The sequence below is a fragment of the Apteryx rowi genome, unplaced genomic scaffold (assembly GCF_003343035.1).
Source record: "Apteryx rowi isolate R43461 unplaced genomic scaffold, aptRow1 scaffold_1315, whole genome shotgun sequence".
Lineage (NCBI taxonomy): Eukaryota > Metazoa > Chordata > Aves > Apterygiformes > Apterygidae > Apteryx > Apteryx rowi.
This window is the reverse complement of record NW_020447548.1, coordinates 46,455-70,106: the sequence shown is the minus strand read 5'-3', so window position 1 is coordinate 70,106 and position 23,652 is coordinate 46,455. Positions and strand designations below refer to the sequence as shown.

The window sequence follows — 23,652 nt, the reverse complement described above, 5'->3', positions numbered from 1 at the left end:
CGGGGGGACGAACCAGACGGTACCTCGGGAGCAGCATCCGGATGGGGGATTTGCCGTCCGTCCATCTGTCTGTCTGTCTTCGGGGCTGGCCTCCTGCCACATCCGCGCTTGGCGGTGGCACAGCCGGCGTCCTGCCCCCAGCTCCTGGGATGGCTCGAGTTTGTTGGGGCTCAAGCCCGGGGCGGCCGCGCTCTCGGCTGAGCTGGTTCCTCCTGCCCGTCGCGGCTCTTTTCCACGGCTTGCGAGCTGCCACGGAGCCACATCCGAGCTCCCTGAGCAGGGCCGGTCCTCCCCCAGCCTGTCCCAGCTCCACGGGACATCCGTCCCCGGCACCCGGGAGGGAAAGGCTGGAAGCGTTTGGTTGCAGGACTCTTCCCTGCCGCCCACCGGGGCAGCATGGCCCCTGCTCCAGGTGTAGGAAATGAGGAGAAAACGGCCGTGCCCAGCCCCGGCCTCCCTGCGAAAGGGGGGTCACGGAGGGGCCAGAGAAAATCCAGTGCCGATTGCAGCTGGTTCGGAGCAACGCAAACCCGGAGTACGGGCATATCCACCCCCGTGGGCTGAGGGCACTGTGGGGGGAAGCTCGCAGCCTTGGGCACAGCTCCCCGGAGCTGAATCCCCCCGTGGCCCGGAGCCTTGCTGGGACACCTGAGCCCCTCCTGGGAGTGGGGAGATTTAGGGATCCACCCCAGGCACCCTAATGTCCTCGGGCATCCGCGGGAGGCTGGGAAAGCCTGGGAGGATGACCAGGGGGACGGGGACATGGGGACCAGGGGTGACAGGGCTGACGGATCGCCCTCCTCCGGATGGCTCGGAGCAGCGCCGTCGCCTCCCCGCGCACCGCGGCCAAATTTCCTACCCGGAGAGGCCGAGGCGGCCTGGGGAACCTGCTCCAGGTTTCCGACCACGAGTGGCTTTGGATGAGGAGCCGGTGTCTGGACACTTGCGTGACCCCAAACCTCCCAGGTGTGCCCGAGGCCGACAAAAAAGGCCTTTAAGGCCCCAGGAGGGGGGCCGGGACGCAGGCGGCCGGCACGAGGGGGCCCAGGTTGCTCTGCGTCTCGTCCCTGCGCCGCTTTGCACCCCGGGCTCGGCTGGTCTTGTCCCTCCTGGTGGCTCTTTCCAAGCCAGCCAGGTCCTGAAGCCAGGGAGATGTGAGAGCACAGGGGGGACCAGGCAGCTCCCTGCCTGCTTCGGCGCCCTCCTCCTCCTCCTCGGCTGCCCTTGCACTCATCAACACTCAAGCTCAACCCAAAGGCCGTTCACCTCTCAGTCCTCAAATCCTCCTTGGAGCCGAGCCTGGAGCAAAGCTCCGCTACGGCAACCGTGCAAAATCCCCCCTCTGAACCGGACCGGGGAAGCAGGAGGAAAGCGCAGTCCCGGGATGGGCAGCGGGTCCAGCTCATCCTGGCCCCGAAGCCTGCACCGGGAGCGGGGCAGCCCGGCCGGAGCTCACACCGATACCTTTGCAGCCGGGCTGAGCCGCCCCGCAAAGGGAGCCCTGTTCGCCCCGCTGCCAGCCCGCTCGCAAACTGGGGAGGCCGGAATGAGACTTGGCCCGAACATCACAGCAGCCATCCAAGCCCGAGGAGCGAGCACAGAGCCTTAATTGTACGCGCCGAGATAGTGTTGGTTTCTTCTGCAAAAATATGGCCTGAAATTGGGCCCAAGGTGGTTTTTCTTTTTTCTTTTTTTTTTTTTTTTTTAAAAGAAACAGGCTCAACAAGGCGCACGGTGTTCTCCTGCGAGCGTAGCAGCGCAAGGAGGGAGGCAGCGGCCCCAGGGATGGTTTCCAGCCCGGCTGGGGTAGATCCTGCACCGACACCACCTCCGCCCACGGTTTTGCACCCTGTGCCCTGCAAGAGCGAGAAAGGGCGACCGCTGAAGGAGCTGGAGCCCCCTCGGCAAGGGGATCGTTATCATCTCCAGTTTATAGATAGGAAGCCCAGACAGAGGCCGGATACAGGTACTTAATCCCATCAGTTTTCGAGCAGGGAGCCAGGAATGAGATCAGCTGCTCAGACCGCGGTTCTGCTTGCAGAGGCGGAGAGGTTTGCACGAGGGGGTAGGAGCTCAGGCTCGAGCGCTCGAGATAAACAGCCGCAGGGCAAACGCGCCGACACGAACCCGTCAGAGGCCCCCGAGCCCGGGCCTGTCTCCGCAGCACCCCGAGGGACCTTTTGCAGCACCGTGAGCACACGGAAACGCAAGCAGTCGTGATAGCCCGGGAGGGGGAGGCTTTGCGGTTGCGCAGCAGGAATCGCCGCAAGCAATTCCCTCCTGTGCCAGACTGAGGGCACCGAGCAGCTTCGGATAGTTCCATCCAGCACAGTCAGGAACCAGCTAAACCATCAAATAGTTCCCTGCTCCCAGGGTTAATTAAGCATTTGCCTAAAAGCAGGCCTGTTACCAGGTGGAATGAGTCTCTCTGGGGTCACTACGGTCCCCGGATGCTCTGCACCCAAGTGCCAGCTCAATATTGCAACTTCAGAGCTCAAGAGAAGTCCGGACTGGATGTAGGGACACTGCGGACCAGGAGATGGGGTGGTCTGGGCTCAGCGTGGGAGCGTCTCAGCGGATAGAGGAGGAGACAGCAGCGAGAGGCAGCAGCTGACTGGGAGACAAGTCGCCGTGCTCGGGGCTGGCGGAGAGGAGCAGATACAGGCGCCTGGGAGGGGAGAGGACCAGCGACGCCTGCGCTCTTCGCCCAGCCCAGGAGAACCGCCACGGTCTACAGGGGCATTTCTGGCAGGAGCAAGCACAGACCAGAAACGCGCCCAGAGGAGCCTGACAGAGCTGCTAACGAATCTCACTGGTCTGCAGGGAGCCGGTCGCTGAAGGATGAAGGGTTCAGTGCCACGGAGAGGAGACTGGAGCTGGGAGTTGGGGCTCTGCACAGAGCATCTTACCTAGCGGCTGTTGGGTTTCCCCTCTGCTCCTCCCCTGCCTGCAGTCGGAGCCAGAAGGCTTTGGAGATGTTTTGGACCAACATCCCCTTTGGGAGGCAGGAGGGCAGAGCCTGCTCTCCATCCCAGCCTCTGCTTGAGGATTATTTCCAGGACTGAGGGGACACCGCCAGCCCTGGAAGAGAAAAGGATGTTACTTAGCTTGCACCAAAGCTGCTTGCAATGCCAGACCTGGCTGCCAAGATCCTTCTCTGGCCCAGGTGGGTTTGCCGGAGTCACCTTCCTTAACTGGAGCCCGGGAGCTGCTACCGATGAAGGCCTGTGGCCGGATCCCGGCAGGATCTGCAAGGAGCAGAGGGAGGGTTAAGGACAGGCCAGGCTGGATTAAGGCCACCCTCTGGTGGCAGCAAGAAATCGGTGCTGACAGCAGAGACAAGGGACCTGCCGCCTCCAGGGCCCAGCAAACCTTCCTTTAGGACAGGGTAAAGGGGCTTAAAAAGAAGCTCCGAGGGTCTCCCGCTTTCGGCAGCGGCCAGGAGAGGAGCGAGTCGAGAGCTCGGGCCCAGCCTGCTGCCACGCGGCACCGGAGCAAGAGACTTGCAAATGATTTGGGCATTAAAGGGTATTTTAAAGATTAGTTTTATTGGAGGAAACAAAACAAAAAAAAAACAAATCAAGGTGGGGGGGGTTTACATAATAAAAGACATCTCCCAGGAAGTCCACTACAGATTACAAATCATTTTCATAGAAGATATTTTGTACAAATTTTACATGTTATCTTCAGAACGTGTAAAATGCAATGAGTGAACTTGTCCTGACAGCAAAGGGGTGGGAGCGGGGTGCTGGCCCCCTCCCCGGTGTGATTTAGACCAATGACCATCTCTGAGTGACCGAGACCTACGGCAATACTGCGGTGGGAGCCCAGCTCTGCTCTCGGGGCAGATTTTGAAGCACAGTCTCCATCTCCTGCCTTCAGTACATGCTGTCCCCTTGATGTCATGTTTTCTTGAACTAGCTAAAAAACCCCACGTTGCCGAAATAACCGAGCGGCAGCCACCGCAGTCGCTCAGCGGCACGAAGCCGACACCGGGGAGAGATGTGCCGGTGACTCTGATGGGAGAGAGGCAAGAAAGCACGCAGGTCTCTCCTCTTCCCCTCTCCCCAAATAAAAGGGGGACAGTCGCCTCGTGCGCACGTGCTTTGGAGCGTTGGCCACATCACAACGCCGATATCTACACCGCCGACTACGTTTTGGACCCCACGTCCCCCTGGGGCCCGCACAAGCCTTGCGTCATGTGTAGGCGCTGAGCTGGCCGTCAGCTCGGAGAGCTGGTGAAGGTGAGAAATTCTGCTAAAACATTTCAAATTTCGAGATCATGCCAATTCCAGGCTATTTCACTACAAGCGGTTCAGGACTTGGGGAGTGTTGCTCCCGCCAAGGGGCTGCCAGCATCTGCTTGTCCAAAGAAAGGGACACTGGAAAAGCAGATGTTGGGTGAGGGAAGGTGAAACTCCCGAGCACAGCGCTAGCTCCTCATGCCCAGGATAAACAAGGAGGAAGGAAGAAGAGGGAGAAGAGAAGGTGCCCAAGGGGATGCCGATACCTTGCAGGAGCTGACACCTCCACCCGCTGCCATGTTGCTCCCTGCCAAGCTGGAGGAAGGGTATTGAGTCCACACTCCAAAATACCGGCAGAGCCTCCATCAGCTTGGTTGCATGCACAGGACTCGCGGTGCTCTGGTCATTCCTGAACAAGGTATCGGACACTTCCCTCACCCCAGGGAAAACCTGTCTGGTTCCTTTCAGGATGGGTTGGCCCCAGTTGAGGCATCCAACAACTATGAGAGCCCAGTCACAGCTGAGGCACCCAAGGGCTTTCCAATGCGCAGAGACAGGCTCGATCCAACACTCCCCATCCCCAAGCAGAGACCTCACCCCCCGTGCTGGCACGGCAGCCTCCTCCCTGGCTGCCCGGGGCAATGCTCGGCGTTGCACTGGAGAGGAGACAGCCCCTCAAAGAAAGCTAGAAGAACCTCAGACTACATATCCCTACCTTCAAGGTGATCTTTTATTTAAGGTAGCGTTGCAGAATTCATCCATTTTAGGCTAGCAAGAAGATGAGGGAGAAAAGCCAGTTCTTCCTTAGCTGCCCTATTGCTCAAAGCGCTCACGCCTCTCCAGAGTCCCTGGCTACCGCGTTCTACGTCCGCACTATCTGACGGGACCTAGGCTCTAGCCACACCAGAAGCTGCTCCGAGTCCTCGGCTCTGGGACAAGCCAGAGGTGCTTTCCTTTGAAAAACCTGCACTTCTCTCGCTACTCTTTGCAGAGGTTTCTCCAGTTAGTTCAATACTTTAAAGGCTGCAGCAGCATGCAAGAGATTGTTTCCTTTTTTGTACTTTGCATTTGTTTTTTGTTTTGTTTTTTTTCTTTTAAAAAAAGTTTAAGAAAGGTCTCCAGGAGATGTTGAGTTTTAGGTTTTATTTCTGTCTTGTCTGGATAGAGGTTTGGTTTTACTCTCCGAATGATCCCGGGTGGCAACTGGTTAGGAGACAGCGCAGGGCCTGGAGATTTTATTCAGCGCATTCTTCATCTTCGCCATCATCTTCGCCATCTACTGACAGAGCAGCATACTTGCTAGCATGGCTGAACTGCTGAAAGAGATGGGTACAAGAAAGACGTGTTATGCTAGACACCAGGCAAAACATTCAGCCAGTTATTCTACGGAGTCTTTGTGAAAGGGCGGTCAGGCCCCTGCCTCACTATCAAGTGAAAAAAATCAGGTCTCCAACTAGAAGGGACCCATCTTGCCCCTCTGGTGATCTAAGACCAGGACTCAGCCCAAGCACAGGTCAACATGTCACACCGGGCATATTCCAGCGCATCACTGAAAGAGGAATCAGAGGTGCTGAAGTCTGGTCAGACTCGTTATTTCCACAGCTCTCCCACCTTCCTCTTTCCCTTCATGCTTCCTGCCATCCAAGATTTACAGATCCCAGATGCAAACAGGAATAATTTGCACACAGGGGCTTTAAGGCCCTTTAAGCTGGGAACTGAACCCAGGTATTTTAAGTCCCAACCCAGCCCAGCACTCCTCTGCCAACACCACCATTTTAAAGCCGCGGCTAGCGGGCGAGATGCTTACGGAGGCTGGGTTCTCATCAAGTTTCTTTGGCTCAGATGCAGGTCTTGAGTCATGATCCTTTCTGCTTTCTTTCCTGCAAGAATTGGAGTCCAGTTAGGCTGAGGTGCTGTTGGAGGCTGTAAGCTTGCTACCAGGCTATAGCTGCACTTGGATCAGTCCGGTGCAAGGCATCTGCGTTGAGGGCAAGAGGAAACAGCCTGCGTCTCCCAGCAGGTAGATCAGTAGGTTTTTATGTAGCCCAGGTCTTAATCCAACCCTGATCTGTGCCCAAACACGGCACGTATCTCCTCACAGAGGAGCGGAGTCTCACAGTTTGCAGTACTGAGTGGAAGGGGGGGCAAGTCTAAGTGCAGACCTGCCTCAGTGACTGGATGAACTGCAGACGGGGTTGGGTTTGGTGATATCCTGCTTTCCGAACTCAGGGCTAACATGCCGACTGCTCAGGAGCCAGGCTTTTTGCCAAAAGCCTGTGCGGATGCTGCAGTGAGAGCCCAGGGCCACCTACCTATCTGAATCTCCTGGTCCACGGCTGGAGCTCCCGCTTCGGACCTTCGAACCACCTTCCTTCCCACCGTCCGGTTTGTTCTCGTCTCCTGAAGGGGAGAAAGGCCAGGAGGTCTCACATCATCCCCTCAACCCACCATGTTGACCGCCCAGAGTCCTCAGATGTGCCACCACAAGCTGCGAGAACTGGGGGCTGCTGGATGCCACGAGAGGAACGCTGCTCCATCCTGCCTCACCTTCGCCCGATCTTCCTGCACACCACCCTGCCTCCGGCCTCACATCCTGGTTCCGCTCCCGAGAGCGCTGGCAGCTCTAAGCCCCCAGGTCAACGTCTGATGTCCGTGACTTCCCCATACAGGAGACAGTTTTGCCAGCTCTGAAGTTCTTACTTATTTGGCAGTTCCCTAGAATTGCCTTCCTCATCCTACCCACACACTTCAGTGGATAGAAACGAACCCCGAGCTGGTCCCTGGACGAAGTTTTAAGATCGCTTTTGCTTACAGAGTTTCAAGTCACGTACCAGCTACTCCTAGAGCCAGGAACATCTCCCATTCCTATAGCTGAGCGCTGCAAACTCTCTTCTCTCACAAGGCAGTGAGCTGGCACACTGCCCTCAACCCTGAGGGCCAGCATCAACCCTGTCTTACCTTTCCTGTGAGCATTCTTCGGGGGTGCCCCATCTTCCAACTGCAGGCTTGGTGCTGTCTGGCTGCCACTGGGGAATAAAAAAAACACAAATGTGAAGATCTAGAGAATGAGATGGCTGATACCAGGGAGAGCCATTTGCTGCCTGGGGAGGCTTGATCCCTGGGCAATAGGAACACTAACTACCATCAGGACAGACCAGACTGTGGTGGCTTTAACAGCCTCCTGGCACAGGGGATCTAGAGGGCTAAGGCCCAGGACACACTCCAGAGCCTCTTCAGTCCTGGCACTAACCTCGTAGGAGAGTGCTGCTCCGAATCAGAGCTCTGCGAGCGGCCAGGGGGGTTACTGCTTCGCTTCACCCAGGCGTTCTCCTTCGGTGGTGGTGCAGGCATCACCTTCAGAGGCTGCTTCTCCTCTCGAGGTTTGGAGGTAGGAGATGGGGCATCGTCCTCTTTAGTGAAGGTTTCATTCTCCAAAGATTTCTCGCTCTCCCTCCTTCGTGTGGCTGCAGGGAAGACGGAGGCAGTGAGCAGAGCAGCAGGACAGGGACAGTGTGTAGGCTTTGTGACAGATGCACAAACACTCCCAGCCACTCCTGGTCACCCACTTATCCACAACAGACACATATGAATGTAGGATTAGTTGGAAAGAGCACCCATGTACAGTATGTCCCGTGGACGTGGCTTTCAGCCATAAGCTGCCGCTATGTGACAGGCAGGGCTGGGCTCAGGGCCACCGTGCCCCCGACTTACTTCTGCCTGTTGGGCCAGTTCCCACAGAGGTGCCGGGGGGACCAGAGTTGCCAGTCTGTGAGGACTCGCTCCCTGTCCGCGATCGCTCCTGGTTCTCTTCGCTTCGCCAGCTGGGATGCCTGTGCCGGAGGGAGAGGAGGTCTGACCGCGTGCTAGGGAGCCGCTGGGGCAATGTGGGGAGGAGCACGCGCACGGACAGGACCCAGGTGGGGGAGAGGATTTGCAAGTGGGTTTAGAGCACCCTGGGAGACTTTACCAGCACCATCCCCAGGAGGAAAAAAAAAAAGTGGAAAGGCAGAAACAAGCCCATAGCAGGATCAACCTTTCCCTTCCCAGGCTGTCCAAGGGACCACCCAACTCCCTGGGCATCATCTGAAGCACCTGGATGGCTCCTTTTACCTACAGGACAGATTTTAAGCCCAGAAGCCGACCTCAGGGCAGCCACATCCCCTAGGGCAGCATGTCCCTGGCAAAGCCTCCCTCTGCCGCAACCCTGCTCCCTGCCCACCTCTCTCGGGGCCGTCTTTCTATCCTCTTGTCATCCTCCAGCTGGCGTTGCAGCTTCTCTTGCTCCTTCTGTAGTCGCTCCTCCACTTCGCGCTCCCTGGCAGCCGTGTCCACAGGCTTGGCCCCCCCAAAGATGGAGGCAGCCCGGCTGGACTGGGGCGCAGGGGCCACGGAGGTCTCCTCCTCCTTGGGTGCACTCCTGGGCTTCAGGTTCAGTTTTGGCCTCTGAGTGGGACCTGGGAGGGAGGGAGATCGGGGTGAGCGAGCATGAAACCCACCCCAAACAGCTCTCAGCAGAGCTGTAAGGCTGTTGGATCTCAGCTTCCCCCTGCCCTCCCAAGCAAAGCCGTTACCTCTGTCCTCACGCCGGAAATCATCTCGGCCGTAATCATCCCGTGAATTCCACCTGTCCATCCGGTCATCCCGCCGGTCATAGCGGTCTTCGTAGCGGTCACCGCCCCCTCGGTAGTCATCATCCCGGCGATACCCGCTGCCAAAGGCCCTCCTGCCACTGCCTATCCTGGAATCATAGCCTGCAGGGGAGAGGAAACCGTGCCCGGTTACTCCTGATGCTGTGCTACCCCCGAGGCCAGCTGGGGTGCAGAGGAGGAGGCCTTCCCTGCAGCCTAGTGTCTTCTACACACAAAGACCTTGAAGTTTGGACCACACCAGGGCTCTGATAAGGACTAGGGCAGGGCTAGGCACACCAGAGATTAAAGTCGCCTGAAGGAGAAAAGCAACAGTTCATCTTCCACACCCCTTCCCCCAATTATGAGAGGGGAATTGTGCCACGTTGGACAGCTTGTCAACATAGCTGGTGTGTCACCAGTGGAATTCAAACTGTGAGGGCAGAAGCTCATCCTCACCCTCTCCTCCCCGGCAGTCTTTCTGAAACACCTTACCTCGGTCATAATCTCTACTGCGGTCATCGTAACGATCCCTGCCCCCAAAGCCACGGTCCATATCCCTCCGTGGGCCATCACGATACCGATCATCATAGCGATCCCGATACCCTAGAGGCAGGAGAAGAGGGTACAGGATGAGCAAGGCGGCTCTGGAGAGCCGGGCACTTCTAACACACTGTCCCAACATGTTATCTAAGAGCTCAGATGGCAGATACTGGCAAGGATTTTCCTGTGTTCGCTCCTGTAATAGTCACAAATCCCTTGCAAAGCAGAAAAGTCTCACTACTCTTCTCCTGAAGGGCGACAGCAGAACTGACCCATTTGCCCTTACAATAATCTCTCCAGAGAATTCGCAGTGAGTGGCTGCTCTGCTAGTGTCCAGTCACACACAGAGCACAATAAAGCACACTTGGACATCAAGATAATGCTGATTTTCAGGGGAAACGATGGAAATGAGGAAGAACTAGCCATATAGAAAGATATAGCAGATTTGGCTCTGGAGAGCGCTCTGGTCTGCAGATGCAGGGGAAGCAACCATGAAGTCCCGCAGGAAATCTGCTTGCCAGGGAAGAAGTGGAGGGAAGTGTCTGTGATTATGGATGACCTGATCAGACACCAGACAGGAGAGACTGGAACCCATTTTTTGATGCAGAAACCTTAGGAGTTCTCCACAGGGGATGTAAATTCCTGCACAGTAGCAGCTCACATCACCCTTCTCTGGTGACAAGCTGAATTCATTATCTTTCAGATCCTCTCAAGATGGACCAAAGAGCCTCAGGTTAAAAACTGTTGTGTTAGGACAGCAACAGAACAAACACACAGTTTTCTGCCAACTCACTATCTCCAAAGCTGTCGTCGCCCCTGCGTGGCGGGTAATCATCAAAACTATCGGTAGTGGCAGGACGGGCCCTCCAGTCGCTCTCGAATCTCTCCGAGTCACGGAAGCGATCACGATCCCTGCCAAAGCAGCGATCGTCCCGATCTGCATGGGAAGGGAAAGAAATTTAAGCCTGCAGGCAGTTGAGAGCGGCTGTAACTGGTGAATTGAGTGAGAGCACAGTTCAAGATCAGCGTGGGCAAAAAACAGTGATTTAAAACACACCGAGGACAATCCAGCCTCTCTGAATTCACTACTTTGCTTCCCTATTGATGTATCAGTAGGAACCGCCAACGCTTTGAAAAGACAACAACCCTCGGCTGATTCAATTAGAGAGATACGGACAGTACACGGGTGTGGGAGGGACCAACACAACATTATTAGATAAGTGCCAGCAGGCAAAACATCCCAGCTGGGTCCTTTGGCAAAGCAGGCAGGATCTGAGCCCAGGCACTGGCCTAAAGCAAGATTCAGACCCAGCGTTCAGCCTGAAGGACTCCAGATCGCATACACGTTTGCTGGGTCAGAAAGGTAAGGCTGCCAGCTAGCCACCTGTGCCTCCGTATCTCGAGCATATGGCAGATTGTTCATGACGACAGTGATTCGTCTTCCTTTAATCAGGCTGCTCAAAAATTCAGCGCAAGACGTGGTCACTGAGTCAGCCGACGTGAAGAGAAGATTGCGACCTAGTACGATATTCACCTTTATCCTGAGCTTGATCAGCAACATCCACTCGTATTCTTCTGTTCCCTAGAGACTGAAAACAACACCGAGAAATCAGCCTTGCAGCCTGAAGATGCAGAGGGGGGAGAACAGCTGATACTGGCATGATGCCTGAACACGGACAGCACACACAGCAGACAGCTTTTACAGCACAGGGGGTTCTCCTGGGGACTTGATGGCCCTGAAAAGAGCTTTCTTCCCCACTTAAGTCTTTCTCAAGCAGTGATAGCACCCTCTCTACAAGAGGATACTTCATAATGCATCTTTAGCGCACAGGGTTACACAGCACTGGAGGCCAAAGGATGACATTTGGGGACTTGCACACACCAGTCCTATTTCATCAGGTTTCAACTCACCTCTTCATTGAGGCTCAGAGCCTGGAGCAAGGAGTCTATGTCTTCAAATTCAGCATATCCAAACCCTTTCAACCTCTCTGGATTGGTAGGCTCCCGTGGCAAACGTACAGCACTTATCTGCAGACAAATAGAAGGGGAAAGTTTTCATTAGACTCTGGCTCCTTGGTGTTAATATGATGCTTTGAGTCCACTGGAAAAGGATCAAGTTATTGGAGACCACACAACACATTACAATCAATGGCCTGAATTAATCCTCTCAAAAATGAGCAGGGAAAGGGAGGATTAACTCCTCCTTCAAACACACAACAGGTTCCCTTTAGAAGTGCTACTGTCTGATATTTGTTTGGAGAGAGGAATTTGGTACTGGCAAGAGGTTTCCAGCTGTCAGCCTTGGTAAGCGCAGATTTCCAATAGCTCCAGTGAGAAATGAATTTTGAAGAGCCAGAACAGCTCTGCTCAGAGGGCAGCAGGGGGTGCGGAGCAGCAGGCTGTACATCTAGCTAGTCTGTGCCCCCAGTACAATGTTTAACAACCCGATGAGACGTGGGCTCCTCGAGCCCTTGCACCCTGCCAACTTTCACAGCTCATTTCAGGCTCCTGAGAGAGTTCTTGTTTAAGGTCAGTTTCTGATCTGCCCAGCAAAGATCCTTCGTGCCACACAGTACAGGTCCTCTGCCCTTTTATTCCCAGCTGCAAGGGGAACTTGCTGGGCAGAAAGAGAAGGTTAGGCTGGGTTGTGTGTTGCAGGGGGATATGTACATCTCTGGTCACATAGTACTGTAAGCTTTAAGCTCTCAGCACCACCTCCAGGCTCCATCAGATGTCTCTTGCACTAATGCCGTCTCCAGTTTTTCCTCATCTGAGTTAAGTTTCCAAAGCACGGTTGCTCCCAGGTCACTTCCTGCTCAGAGGCCTGGAAGCAGCAGACCATGGAGCTCATTATGTTCTGGTAAAGGAAAAGCACAAATCGCATTCAGATGAGCCACATGTGAGGCGCCATCACTCAGACAAGCAACAGGAGTGGCTGGGCACAGAGCTTAAAGCGACTGATGTGGAGCAAATGACTGTTCTGCAAGCGTGAAGGCAAAGCCCAGGAGCAAAATCCGTATTTATCATTTCGCTGCAACCCCCTGCCACTCCACACAACGTCTCCGCAGCAAGACAGCTCGGACTCCGAGGGGGCAGTAAGGCAGTTCGCTTCCTGCTGCGGCGAACACCCGAGCAGCCAGGGAAGTCCGGCTGTGCTGCTCAGACCATCACAACAGAGCTCGAGCTGTCTCCTAACACCCCCAGCGCCAGGCCAGTCAGTCACCATCCAGCAGGACGGCACAGGGCTGTCTCCAGAGCAGCCATGCCTCAGACACCAGCAGGCAACGCAGCTGCACGTTGTCATCAGAGATGACTCCGCAAGGAAGATGCCTTCTTCCTCCCCAGCAGCTGGGCACCCGCCTGCTCTGTTCTGAGCACTGCTCAGCTGCGAGCAAGACGCAGCACAGCCTCAACGTCCCAGGCCCACTGCATGTTGCCTCTTGCTTTCCTGCGTAGCACCTGACCCGACTACGTAGCACGAGGAAAACATTTGCCAAGAGTTGGCTGGGACTGTGGCTTCTCAGTTCCCTCCTACTCACAGCTCCTGTGCAGGAGTTTCACCCATGCTATTACTTCCCAAGGAGGAGTGGATGCTGCCTCAGCAGGCACAAAAGGTTAGAAAAACAAGCTGAAAATAGAAGATAAAGGTAAGCAGTGTCACTCTGCCTGTGAGGAACATTCTGCTGCGATCAGCGCAGCACGCTGTCGTGCGGGTAATGCTGGATTCGAGACCCAGTGACGCGATGAGCTGCATTTCACACACTGACCTTCAGAGGAAGGGAAGTGACCATTTCTCATTGCTACTTGCTCTCTCTCCTTCACCCTCCCTATCTCCTTCCTGAATAATCCAAGGGCTCAAACATTGTTAAAGCTGGAAAAAAAAGTCCAGTCTCCCTGGGAGCATCTTCTATTCTCAGCCATGGGGCAGGAAGCATCTTGAGTGAGCCCCAACTGGGAAACTCCTTCAGATTCACTCACATCCAACACATGCTCACAGGAGGTGTCAGCCTACACTGATTCAATCCCTGCAGCCCAGCCTTTAAGAAAGCCGGACTAAAAGCTCTGCTGCCAACTTGCCCTTCTGCTTCAGGTAAGAAAGCAGCAAGAGAGAGGTCCCAGCAAAGGAGCTTCCTCCAGAAGAGGGGAGAGGAGCCCCAAGCAATCCGACAGCCACAGCAGGGAAACACTCCCTCTGAAGGCAGGCCTGGAAAACCCCCTTCACAGCCGACTCCAGACACAAACATGCCTTTTGGAGCCGGGAGCTGTCTCGGCTGATCCGCAGCAATACATCACAGAGCAGTAGGTACCAGCATATGTTACACGATGAGCCTGAGGAGCGATGGCACAGGAGCTGAGAGCCAAGAAGTACTGCAAGAACACTTCTGGAGCACCTGCTGTCACATTTGCTTTAAGACTGGGTTGGGCTAGTCAATTCAGTCTGCAAACCTGTGTGTCCTCACTACCTGACCCAGTGGGGTAGGAACAGCGATTGCAGCATCCAAATTATGGGATTTATGGTCCGCAGCTCACTGCTGCACCCACAGCACCACCCTGCCACGCAGCCCAGACTGGCAGAGAGCTCTGCAAGCCACGCTCTAAGCCGTTACTCACATTGAGTCCTCTGAAGAAGTCCTTGATGGATTCTTCCGTCACGTCATAGGGCAGGTTTCCCAGAAAGGCGGTATAGGGGGGTGACTTTGGGAGGCGGCTTCTGTCTATATTGGGTTCCCGAGCAGCCCGTGGGGCAGTGGGCAGGATGGAGCGGTCGATCGGAGGGGCCCGGTACACATCATCATCGTTACTATGCCAAGTGGTGGAAACTAAGAGAGAAATTTTGCAAGTCACCCAAACAAAACACAACTAGAGACCGGTTACCGGTAAATGCCACATCCTCACCGTCCCGCAAGGTGCAAGCAGCAGCAACCCCCCTACTTTACAACTAAGGAGCTCCATGTTAAAGCCCTGAAGTTAATCCGATATGGCTGAACTGTTTGACAGCCCAGTAACGAGAATGCAACAGTTCTCGATGCGCTAACGTGACTTTTCCGCAATGCATGCGAGAAGAAAACTGCACAAAAGGCACAAGAAGGCGCAGCCAAGAGCTAGCCACCAAGGAGAATCTGAGACAGACTAAAACTGCAAGGGAGAACGATCATTTAGACTGATGACCTGCTTAACAAAGTATTAAGTCTTCCCAGGATTAACTCTTGTTTAAATGACAGCACATCTTGTGGAAAAATACCACGGCTTGATATTAATGTTTTCGGAGGGAAACTTCACTGCTGACCTGTTCCAGCGGGTCATCACCCTCTCTCTCTCTATTAAACTTCTCTGCTTTGCTTCTTGTGTGAATTTGCCCAGCCTCCACTTCCAGCTGCCAGTTCGTGCTACATCTTTGGCTGTTATGCTAATAAAAAGCTCTTTATCCAATTTCTGTTCCCCATGTGGGTGCTGAAGGCCACGGTCAAATCTCCCTCCCCGTCACCTTCTCTAGATTGTGAGCCCCAGTCACAGCGAGAACTTGGTTCATTCTCTGAGCTTAATTACCACCCAGAAAAGAAACAACTAGCAAATTTCATAATGCTTCAATGTTTTATTTTGGATCATCAGCTGTTAAAGGATATGGTCAACTGACTCAATGTCAAGTTGACAAAGCAGAAGTCATTAGTGGTGTAGTTACCAACACTTCACACCCCGTCTTCTCCCCCAGCTGTATAAGAGACAGGGGGAGAATCTATGTGTGGGCAAACTGACTCCGCATAGCGCTGCCAAACACAGCAAGGAAGCCAGAAGTGGAGAACTTCTTCCTTTTATGCTGCAAGCCAAGAGCCTTTTCAGCGTTTTACTGTTAAAAAGCTGTTTGGGAGCCGCATACTCCTGAGAGCTGGGAAATGACAGTACCATCTCCTTCCAGGTCATCTGTCTCGTCGGCCCAGCTGACTGGTTTGGGAATATAGGTAGGTCCACCGCCACCACCACCATCCTCTGCCAGAAAGTCCGTCAGAGTGAGGGTCTTGCCCTTCTTGTTCTTCTTCTTAGCTGTCAGAGAGAAAAAGAGAAGGACCAGAGTAAGTAACATCCTGGAACAGCCTCGCTGTGTTTCGGTGAGGGAACAAGGACTAGTCTGAACAGCTTACGGGTGCTGGTGGGGGACACAGCTTTGAGCTGCTCTGGGGCGTCCTGTCATCTTAGACTGAGAACATCCCAAAAGCAGAAGGCACAGGAAGAGATCAGACAGCTCATCGCAAAGTCAGACACGCAACACCACACCCAGAGCGCCATGAAATCTGCCCCTTTGCCAAGCAGCGTTAGCCTAACTCCGCCTGCCCCGTGAGACCGGAAGGCCCTTTCTGTGAACCCCCCCTGTAATTCCTGTTGGATGTTCACCTCCCAACACTCCCACACCATTAATTAGGAAGTCCTGGCTTTTGCTTCAGCCTGGCCATGTTCAGCAGGGACATGACACGCAAGAGATTCATTTCACCACATTCTGCAAAATCCCGAGTTGGAGCAGGATCTTCCAGCAGAGGCGCCTGCTCCTTGCCAAACACCATGACCTTTCCCAGCTCTCCTCCCCGGCCCTCTCACCTTTATTCCTTTCCTCAGCCCAAAACAGCGCTCACGGGAATTCAGTCCTCGGCCCTAAAAGGGCACTAGGCTCAAACACATCTACCAGCCCGATCTTCCTGGGCTAAGGTAAATCCTATGCGTCTTTTGTAGGAAAGCCCAGAGCACCAGCCTCTGCCTGCACAGAAGTCTCCAGACTCCAGCCAAGATCTGAGCCATCGCTGTGTGGCCAAAACGCTCATCGACAAACACACAGGTCACCCGATCTGCACTCGGAGAATGGGTGAGCGGGGCAGGAAAACACCACCTGATCCTTCTCATTTTTAATTTCTGAGGGGACAACAGTCTCAAATTGAGCACAAGACAAGTTCATACTCAGGGCTCCTGTCACTTGAAGCGCGCTCACGTTTTGCTGGACAACTGTACGCACAAGTCTCCCTACGGCGATCGGCTGTCTATTTTCAGGGAGGAGGCGATAAAGGCAGAAGAGCAGCCTTTGCAGGGAGAGCTTCAACCAACGCTTCTCAGGCTCCAAGCAGCAAGAACCAGAGATGCGGTGAAGCACAGCACAGCGATCCCACGGCCAGTGCCAACTGAGCTGGCTGCGGAGCCAAAAGCTGGCTGGCTGTCCTAGCCGACATCTTAACTAACTCTCTGGGGCTGAAAAGAAAACTCTGTTTACACGGCAGAAAGCCATTACGGATCAGAAGCAAGCTGCTTCGCTGAACTGCTTTCCTAATTCCTGCAGGCTGGCGATTCGGGATATTCTGGCTCTCCAAGGAGCAACTGCAAGTGACCGTGGCTCTGTACGTGTTTTTTGGTCAAGGCTTTGCAACCATCTGACAAAAGACGTGTGCCGCGACGGGTTCCAACAACTCCGAACAGCTCCAGAGAATCCAGACTATTTTTAGGAAGACGGGTGTGATGCAGTTACAAAATTCAGTGTTTTTCCTTATGGGAAGCATTACTGCCCCCCTGCGGCCCCACGCAGCTGGAGCACGGGCCGAAAGCACATTTACCTGTGAAAAGTATTGACAGGCAGAGCACAGAGGGCACTGCCGAAAACCAAAACAACCTCCTCGGAGACACGAGCAAAGAGGATCTCACTGGAATGTAACACAAGGGTCATTTTGGCCACACGAAAACCCAGACGCGCAAGAGGTAATTAAGTGCGTCAGCAACGTTTCTGCATGGGACACGCAAATGTTCACGTTCCAGAAACTACCAGAGGGGCCAGAAATTACCCAGCTCCACAAGCCTGCATTTGCCTGGGCTATTTTACGACTGTAGCCTGATGTTACGGCTCAGCAACGCCTGCATATTTAATGTAACATAAAAGGGAAAGCAAAGCACTACCTAACCCGATGCTTTTGGTTGTGGACAGACTGCACTGCAGCACGCCACAGCCATAAGGAACGATACAAAACTACATCCTCATGCCACTAAGATGTCCCTGCATATCCAGCAGTAACATTTCCTGAACCAGCAGGGCAAGAGCAGAGCAAAGTTACCCTTCCTTCCCAGCCCCTCCGTGCTCAAGACAGGCCCATCAGTACAATCATGCTTTTCAGCTACAGCCCATAAGTCGGAGCCTCGTACATGGCCAGTTCCCCCAGCTTTTGTTTAAACTGCATCAAAACACACATTTACACTCTCACACGATTCAGAAAAGCAGGAAGCGGTCTTCGTTTCGAAGCGTTGCCTTAGGGCTGAGCGTGGAAGACCGGGGCAGGATTTCAGGCAATTAAGGAAGCTCTCAGAGCAACCTTAGCTGAGCTTTTTCAGGAGCACGCTGTGACTTTGGATACCCAGTCTGCAGGGTTTTTAAAAGTACTTCAGCACTCATCTTCTGCAAGAAAGTAAAGCCAGGCCACTTTAAAAGATACTACAAGGCAAGCAACCCAAACCACTAATTGCTTTGGAAAACATACGTTCTTATCTTTGGTAAGAACAAATAATAAACTTTGGCACTCTTGGACACCACACAGATATCTCTTACCAGCCTCCTGGCAGGGGAGTGTGAGAATTAATCGGTAAAGAGGTCGCAGCACCCTTAACAAACATAAAAGTGACAGACTTGGAGTTTTACAGGCTACCAACTTGCCGTCTCTAATTAGCCAACACTTGCCTGCCATTCGCTTTGCTCAGAGCTGGAAGAGCGAGGATTTGGTCTCTGAACGGCAGTTAAACTGGTCCTTCCACAAACGTTTCTCCATAAGCATCAGTGTAACGATTGCAAGTATCTTCTGCACAAACTTGGCTTGGAAATAAAACGGTGAAAAGCTGCAGGTACACAGTGACTGCCTGTTTGCGACACCAGTCCTGATTCCTAGCCCTTAGACCTCCTAATTGCGTGTGTTACTCTCTTTCCTTTTGTCCTCAAGTTCAGGGTTTAAGCACAGCAAGAAACCTTACCCTGCTATGTCAGCTGGGTATTGCGGAGATGCAGCCGTTCCACCCTCCTGAACACACTCTGAGCATCTCAAATACCTGACAAGAAAAATCACTGTCTGGAAACGCTAGCAGAGAGCTCACGTTCTCCAACACACTGTCCCCAGACCTTCGTTTCCAACATCTCCTATCAAGATCCCAGGAGAAGCAGAGAACAGTTAAACCTAAAAGTTTATTTTTACCCTGCAGTTTGGTCTTTGCCCCAGGCCTGTTACCGAGCCCTACTATGAGCCTCCCTCTCATCTTAAACAGCAGCAAACTGGAAGGCTTTTTGCTCAGAGCTGCCTGCACTGTAACTACACAAGTCAAAGGAGAAACTATTAGCGCTCCGTTTCGGCTGAAGGGAAATCCAGCAGCAGGTTGTACTGAGCCAATACCAGTTTTTAGCCACTACACATCAATCACCCAGCAGACGAACGCCTGCGTTTCCACCCATCACACAGTCAACAAGACTGCAGTCTCCCAGGTAGCCAGGCCCTAGAGATAACAGCATGCAACAGATAAGGCTGGGCAACAGGATGGAGGTCACCCTATCTCAGGCACGCGGTGTCCCAGCCCAGCTCCTGTGGCACCCTGCTAAGCACAGGTCAACTCTCAGCAGGGCGGCCACGTCCTCGGATGCATCCTTCGCACTCCTGGTATGCGGGCTGAGGAGTCCTGCGGAGCTTTACTCATCACCAGGGGCTCCTACAGGGCTGAGGAGGATCGTACAAGCTTACATCTGCTCGCGTCTTTGAGCTGCGCTCGGCCCCACTGCTAGACTACAGCTCTGTTCCAGGTGGTGGTTACGTTAAGGTTGTGACTGCTGAGCAGCATGGAATGACGAACAGCAATTAAAAAACGCACATCTGCTCTCCCTGGGTCCTACTGGTCCCTCTGGCTGTCGCCCTTGTGGCTTTGACCATGCGTTGGGCCAACGGCCCTACACCTCTTCAGAGCTGCAAGCATTGCACTGTGCTCTTCTTCCGAGGCAAGCTCATTCAGAGGTGGGCGCGCTCCTGTGGTGTGGTTCTCCACTGATCTCACTGCTGAAGGAAATCTGAACGCTGATCAGCGAGGGTCAAAATACCGGAGCAAGAGCCAAACCTACCCCTCCCCGAGACCTCAGCTCCCACCAGAGCTCAAGGACAGCCCCACTTGATGCATCCCAGCCACCGCTAGAGGAACTAGTTCTTGGCTTCTGTCTTTCCTCTTTAATTCAGCCTCTTCCTTGGGGGTGGCAAGATCTTGATAATGCTCTGGAGAAAACTTTTTCAGTGCTTGCTTTTCTTCCCACATCTCAGGCCACTTCCCATTCACTTCCTGCTCTCACAGACATCACAAACCAGATTTTAGGATTCAACGTGATTGCAGAAACTTCCATTTCGGAACCCAACGCTTACCCAGATGCTCTGGGGAGAGACCAGCTTCAGAGGGTGAACCCAGTGCCACCTACACCCCTCATCACCCCTGAACGAGCCCTTGCTGAGCAGCAGCCGGTAGCGTCACGAAGCCACCTTGCTCGCTGCGAGCGGCACCTCTGCAAAGCAAGTCTGAGCCTGGGGCACCTCCGCAATGTCCACCATCAAAAGCATAACATGAAGGCACTTAAGCCTGGCTGTTCCCACCGAAACGATTCCTAGCAGAGCTCAGTAAAGCATCTAACCGAGCGCTGTAGTGAAGCGCCCAGGAAACCCTCCCTGCTCCAGCTCTGGCATGTGTGAACAGGCAGCGCAGCGAAGGAGCCGGACGCATTCGGTGCGCGGGGCTTCAACGTGGCGACTCCTCCAAACAAACGTACGTACCTTCCTCTGCTGCCTGCATGGGAAACGGGCAGCGCCAGAGCACGGGAAGGGGGAATTTGCTCTAACTGCTCGTCCTCCCCGCCCCCCCCACCCCCCCAGCCCAAACCCTGCAGTTAAGTCGCACAGTCCTAGGGGTTTTCCTTTTTTTACAGCCTCATTCGGTTGCCGTGGAAACAGCAGTGAAATCACAGACTCAGCACTGTGACTTCATGGCTGTGTTAAGAGGAGAAAAATGCCTGGAAACACAAGCAGTTTTTGTCCAGTCACAACACGGGCGCCAAAAGCACAATCCTCCTGCAACTCCAGCCGCCAGCTGCGTGTCACACAGGCGCAGGTTGCCGTTCGAGAGGCACACTGCCCCGCGGACGATCAGCCGCCCACACCTCCACGACGGCTGACTTACCCCCCAGCTCCCTTTACACCTTCCTTATGCACCTCATATCCCCCCCAAACCCCCCTTTTCCAGGGTCTGCACAAGCAATGACCGGGCTGAACTCCCCTGGGCAACCTCCCACGGCTCGCAGGTCAGCAGGGGAGGTCGCGGAGCAACCGGACCCAGGCCCTGAAGAAACGAGGGCTATTGCTGGGTTACCGAGGCACTGAAACTCTTCCAGGAGCTGTTCCGGGTGGGTCGCAGAGCAGACGCTACAGGCTAAATTTGTCGGAAATGTATTTAGTGCGCAGGTCTTAGAATCTGAATTTCCGCATACAGAAAAATCAAGCCTTGTAGCCACTTCCCACCTCGGCCCCTTGGATCCCTTTGCTTCAGTGGAAAGCTCCCTTCCCACATCAGTGCCTCTTGCCCCGAAGCACCAGCTCCCGACACACCTCGGCGAGAGACCAGCACCCCAGGAACTATGGAAAACACAGCACAGGATGGTGAGGGAGTTCACATCCAGCTGGGAGCTGTCTGACCTCAGCGGGTGACACCCTCAAGCTCCCCAGCGCTGCGTTAGCGGCTGTATTTCGACGGCGATTGCTCCCGAGCACTGTAGCGCTAGCGGCACTGTTCAGGGTCCTTCCCCAACACCCAGCCCCAGGAGCCTCGCAGCGCCAGGGCGCTGCCTTTTCACCACCAGCTGCAAGCATGGCTGGCCGGACCCCCGGGTTTTGATGCAGATTTTAAGTCTCCTCTTTAAGGTCTAATCTATATGCATGTGCCAGAAGCTATAGGAACTGCGAATTTCAGTCTGCTTAGCCCTTTGGAATGGTTAAAGTTCCATTTGCCAAGGGTAAACTCATGGAAATATGACGTCAGCCACGGATAAAAATGCTGGGAGATCAGCAGCAGCGACCTACTGCGGTGACTGCCTGCAAAAATGAAGCAGAAATGCCCTGCTGCCAGAGACAAGTGTCATTCACAACGAAAGGAGGCTAACAGTATGTTTTACAGCCAGGCAGCCTTCCCCACCGCCGCTCCCGCGGTGTCAATGATGCCTTCTAAATGACAACAGATCCACTAACTAGCAGCCACTGGTCTCCAAAAACCTGCAGGCTGGCTGTTTGCTCAATTTGCATCAAATGGCTGACAAGTCCCAGGCAGGAGCTGACAGTATGAAGCAACTTCTGTTGCAGAATAACAGCGCCGCGCTTCTGCATCGCTAAATCCGTCAAAGCCTCGCGCGGCTCTGGGAAGCAATGCAGGGAAAATCTACCTGGACAAAAGCTGCCCTTCTTGTTAGCTTTTAACCCCGTCGAAGGGCAGCCATCCCTCTGCCAGGCACCGGTCCTCCCGTCAACTGCCAAGAGCTGCAAGGAGGTTTTTGACACCTACCGGTTAAGGAACTGGGTCATACGAAATCCTGCAAAGAGTTCTCCGGCTGCTATCTGCGACAAACAAAATCCCATACCGCTGCTCTAGCTCAGAGCCCCTGAGATACTGCAGGGCTGCTTTTGTTTTGGGCTTGAAGACAGGCTTGTGGGCTAGGAACACGTCTGTTTGGTGTCAGATAAGGAACTGGAGCAATTCCCTACAAGCCCACCCTCGGTTACCGAGAAACGCAAAGGCATTTGTTATTAACCCTTCTCGTTCAAAGCATAAAGGGTCATTTTATTACTGTTGCAGCTTTGCAAGCCAGAATCTTTCACCAGTGAACAGGCTGCATCGCACTTGCTCATTAAGAGTACTTCCCCAAGCAAAGGCAAAAATAATGAGTAGGCTGTAAGTGAACAGTACTTAATGCAGTCACAAATAAGCAATTTAAGGAAGATCGATCAGGTACAACCAACATTTCCTCTTACATTTAAATGCACTAGGCTGGTTTAGGTTTTCCTTATTTTACTTGTAAGAGTCTTGCCAGGCACATGCATATTCTGGTGCCAGGTTTCAGTCAGCCACAAACACACTGGCTTGGGAAGCCACAGAAGGGAGGAAAAAAAGCAAGCGATTTCAGCATTTCCTTCTCCTGCTGCTTTGCTACGAAATACAGGACCTTACGGTTCTGCTGGTGGGACTCCAAATGGCGTCTGCAAATCGAACAGAGTGTCTCAGTTTCGGAGGACTGCAGTTCCAATCCGTGCCCCTGATATTTTAAGTCTACAGTGAAAGCAATGTTCTTGCAGTAAACATGTGGTGAATTTAGCAGCGTGTATTTTATTCAAAAAAGGAAAGGGATGAAATATTGCTTGGTTTGGAGAACATTACTATTTGGGAAAGGGGAAAAAAAAACCCTGCCTCTTTAGACTGGTGCCTTGATCTTATATACATCAAACACTACACTACCACCATCTTATGAAAAATAAATGCAACAAAAAGCATGCATGCTCTGCTGCCTCTTCTCTTGGGAACCATGTGGAACAAAGCCAACTGAACTAGCACCAAGGGGTTCCCTACACAGCTGGGGCTCTTGCTATCACTGTGATTAGAGGCATAAGCAGAGGAATAGGTGAAAAATAAGCTGTCCCACTCCCCACTTTTTTTTTTTTAAAAAAGGTCTTAGGCTGGTCCATTATGAAACCTCCATATAACCCCCAAATGAAACGACTTCAGCTCCACACCTCATGTGTCAGTACTGTCTGCCTGCTAGAAAGCATCCCACAGAATAAAGGGCCTTAATTGCTGTTAAAGACCTATCCAGGGCCAAGACTGCACCCTCAGCGTGTCTGTTAACATCCTGCCACCCCTTAGGGATGGCGAGACAACAGCACTCTGCCCAGTGCGCCCTGCCAGCTGTTCGCTCACGGAGGCAAAACAAAAATGGGCCCCTGCGGACGGCGTTTGCCAAGGAAGTGCCGTGCGGCCGGAGCGGGCGAGGGAGAGGCCGGAGCCTGCAAGGAGACTCAAGGGTAGGCTGCTCCCGCAGAGCGACGCCCGCCACCATTTGCTGCAGCCCGCTGCACGGCCACGCTTCACAGCCTGAAGAGAGCAGGCCCCAGGCGGGCGGGCGGGCGGGTGGGCCGGGCCCGGGGCGGCTCAGGCTCGTAGGAGGCGGCGGCGAG

The 23,652-nt window shown here is 53.8% G+C and overlaps 1 protein-coding gene across 2 annotated transcripts; it reads right to left on the bottom strand.

Annotated features, from left to right (window-relative positions):
- Positions 1-4,956: 4,956 nt before the first annotated feature.
- EIF4B (eukaryotic translation initiation factor 4B) lies at positions 4,957-15,506 on the bottom strand. Of its 2 annotated transcripts, none has more exons than XM_026056500.1 (14): positions 15,314-15,506; positions 14,024-14,232; positions 11,324-11,440; positions 10,947-11,001; positions 10,206-10,349; positions 9,365-9,475; positions 8,816-8,995; positions 8,464-8,698; positions 7,956-8,074; positions 7,495-7,708; positions 7,203-7,270; positions 6,557-6,644; positions 6,052-6,124; positions 4,957-5,560 (listed from the first exon to the last, which is right to left on the bottom strand). In XM_026056500.1, the coding sequence occupies exons 1-14, from the start codon at positions 15,489-15,491 to the stop codon at positions 5,480-5,482; spliced, it is 1,872 nt and encodes a 623-aa protein (XP_025912285.1). In that variant the 5' UTR covers positions 15,492-15,506; the 3' UTR covers positions 4,957-5,479. The 2 variants fall into 2 exon arrangements, with proteins under 2 accessions (XP_025912285.1, XP_025912286.1); XM_026056501.1 differs by having other exon boundaries at positions 4,957-5,557.
- Positions 15,507-23,652: the final 8,146 nt, after the last annotated feature.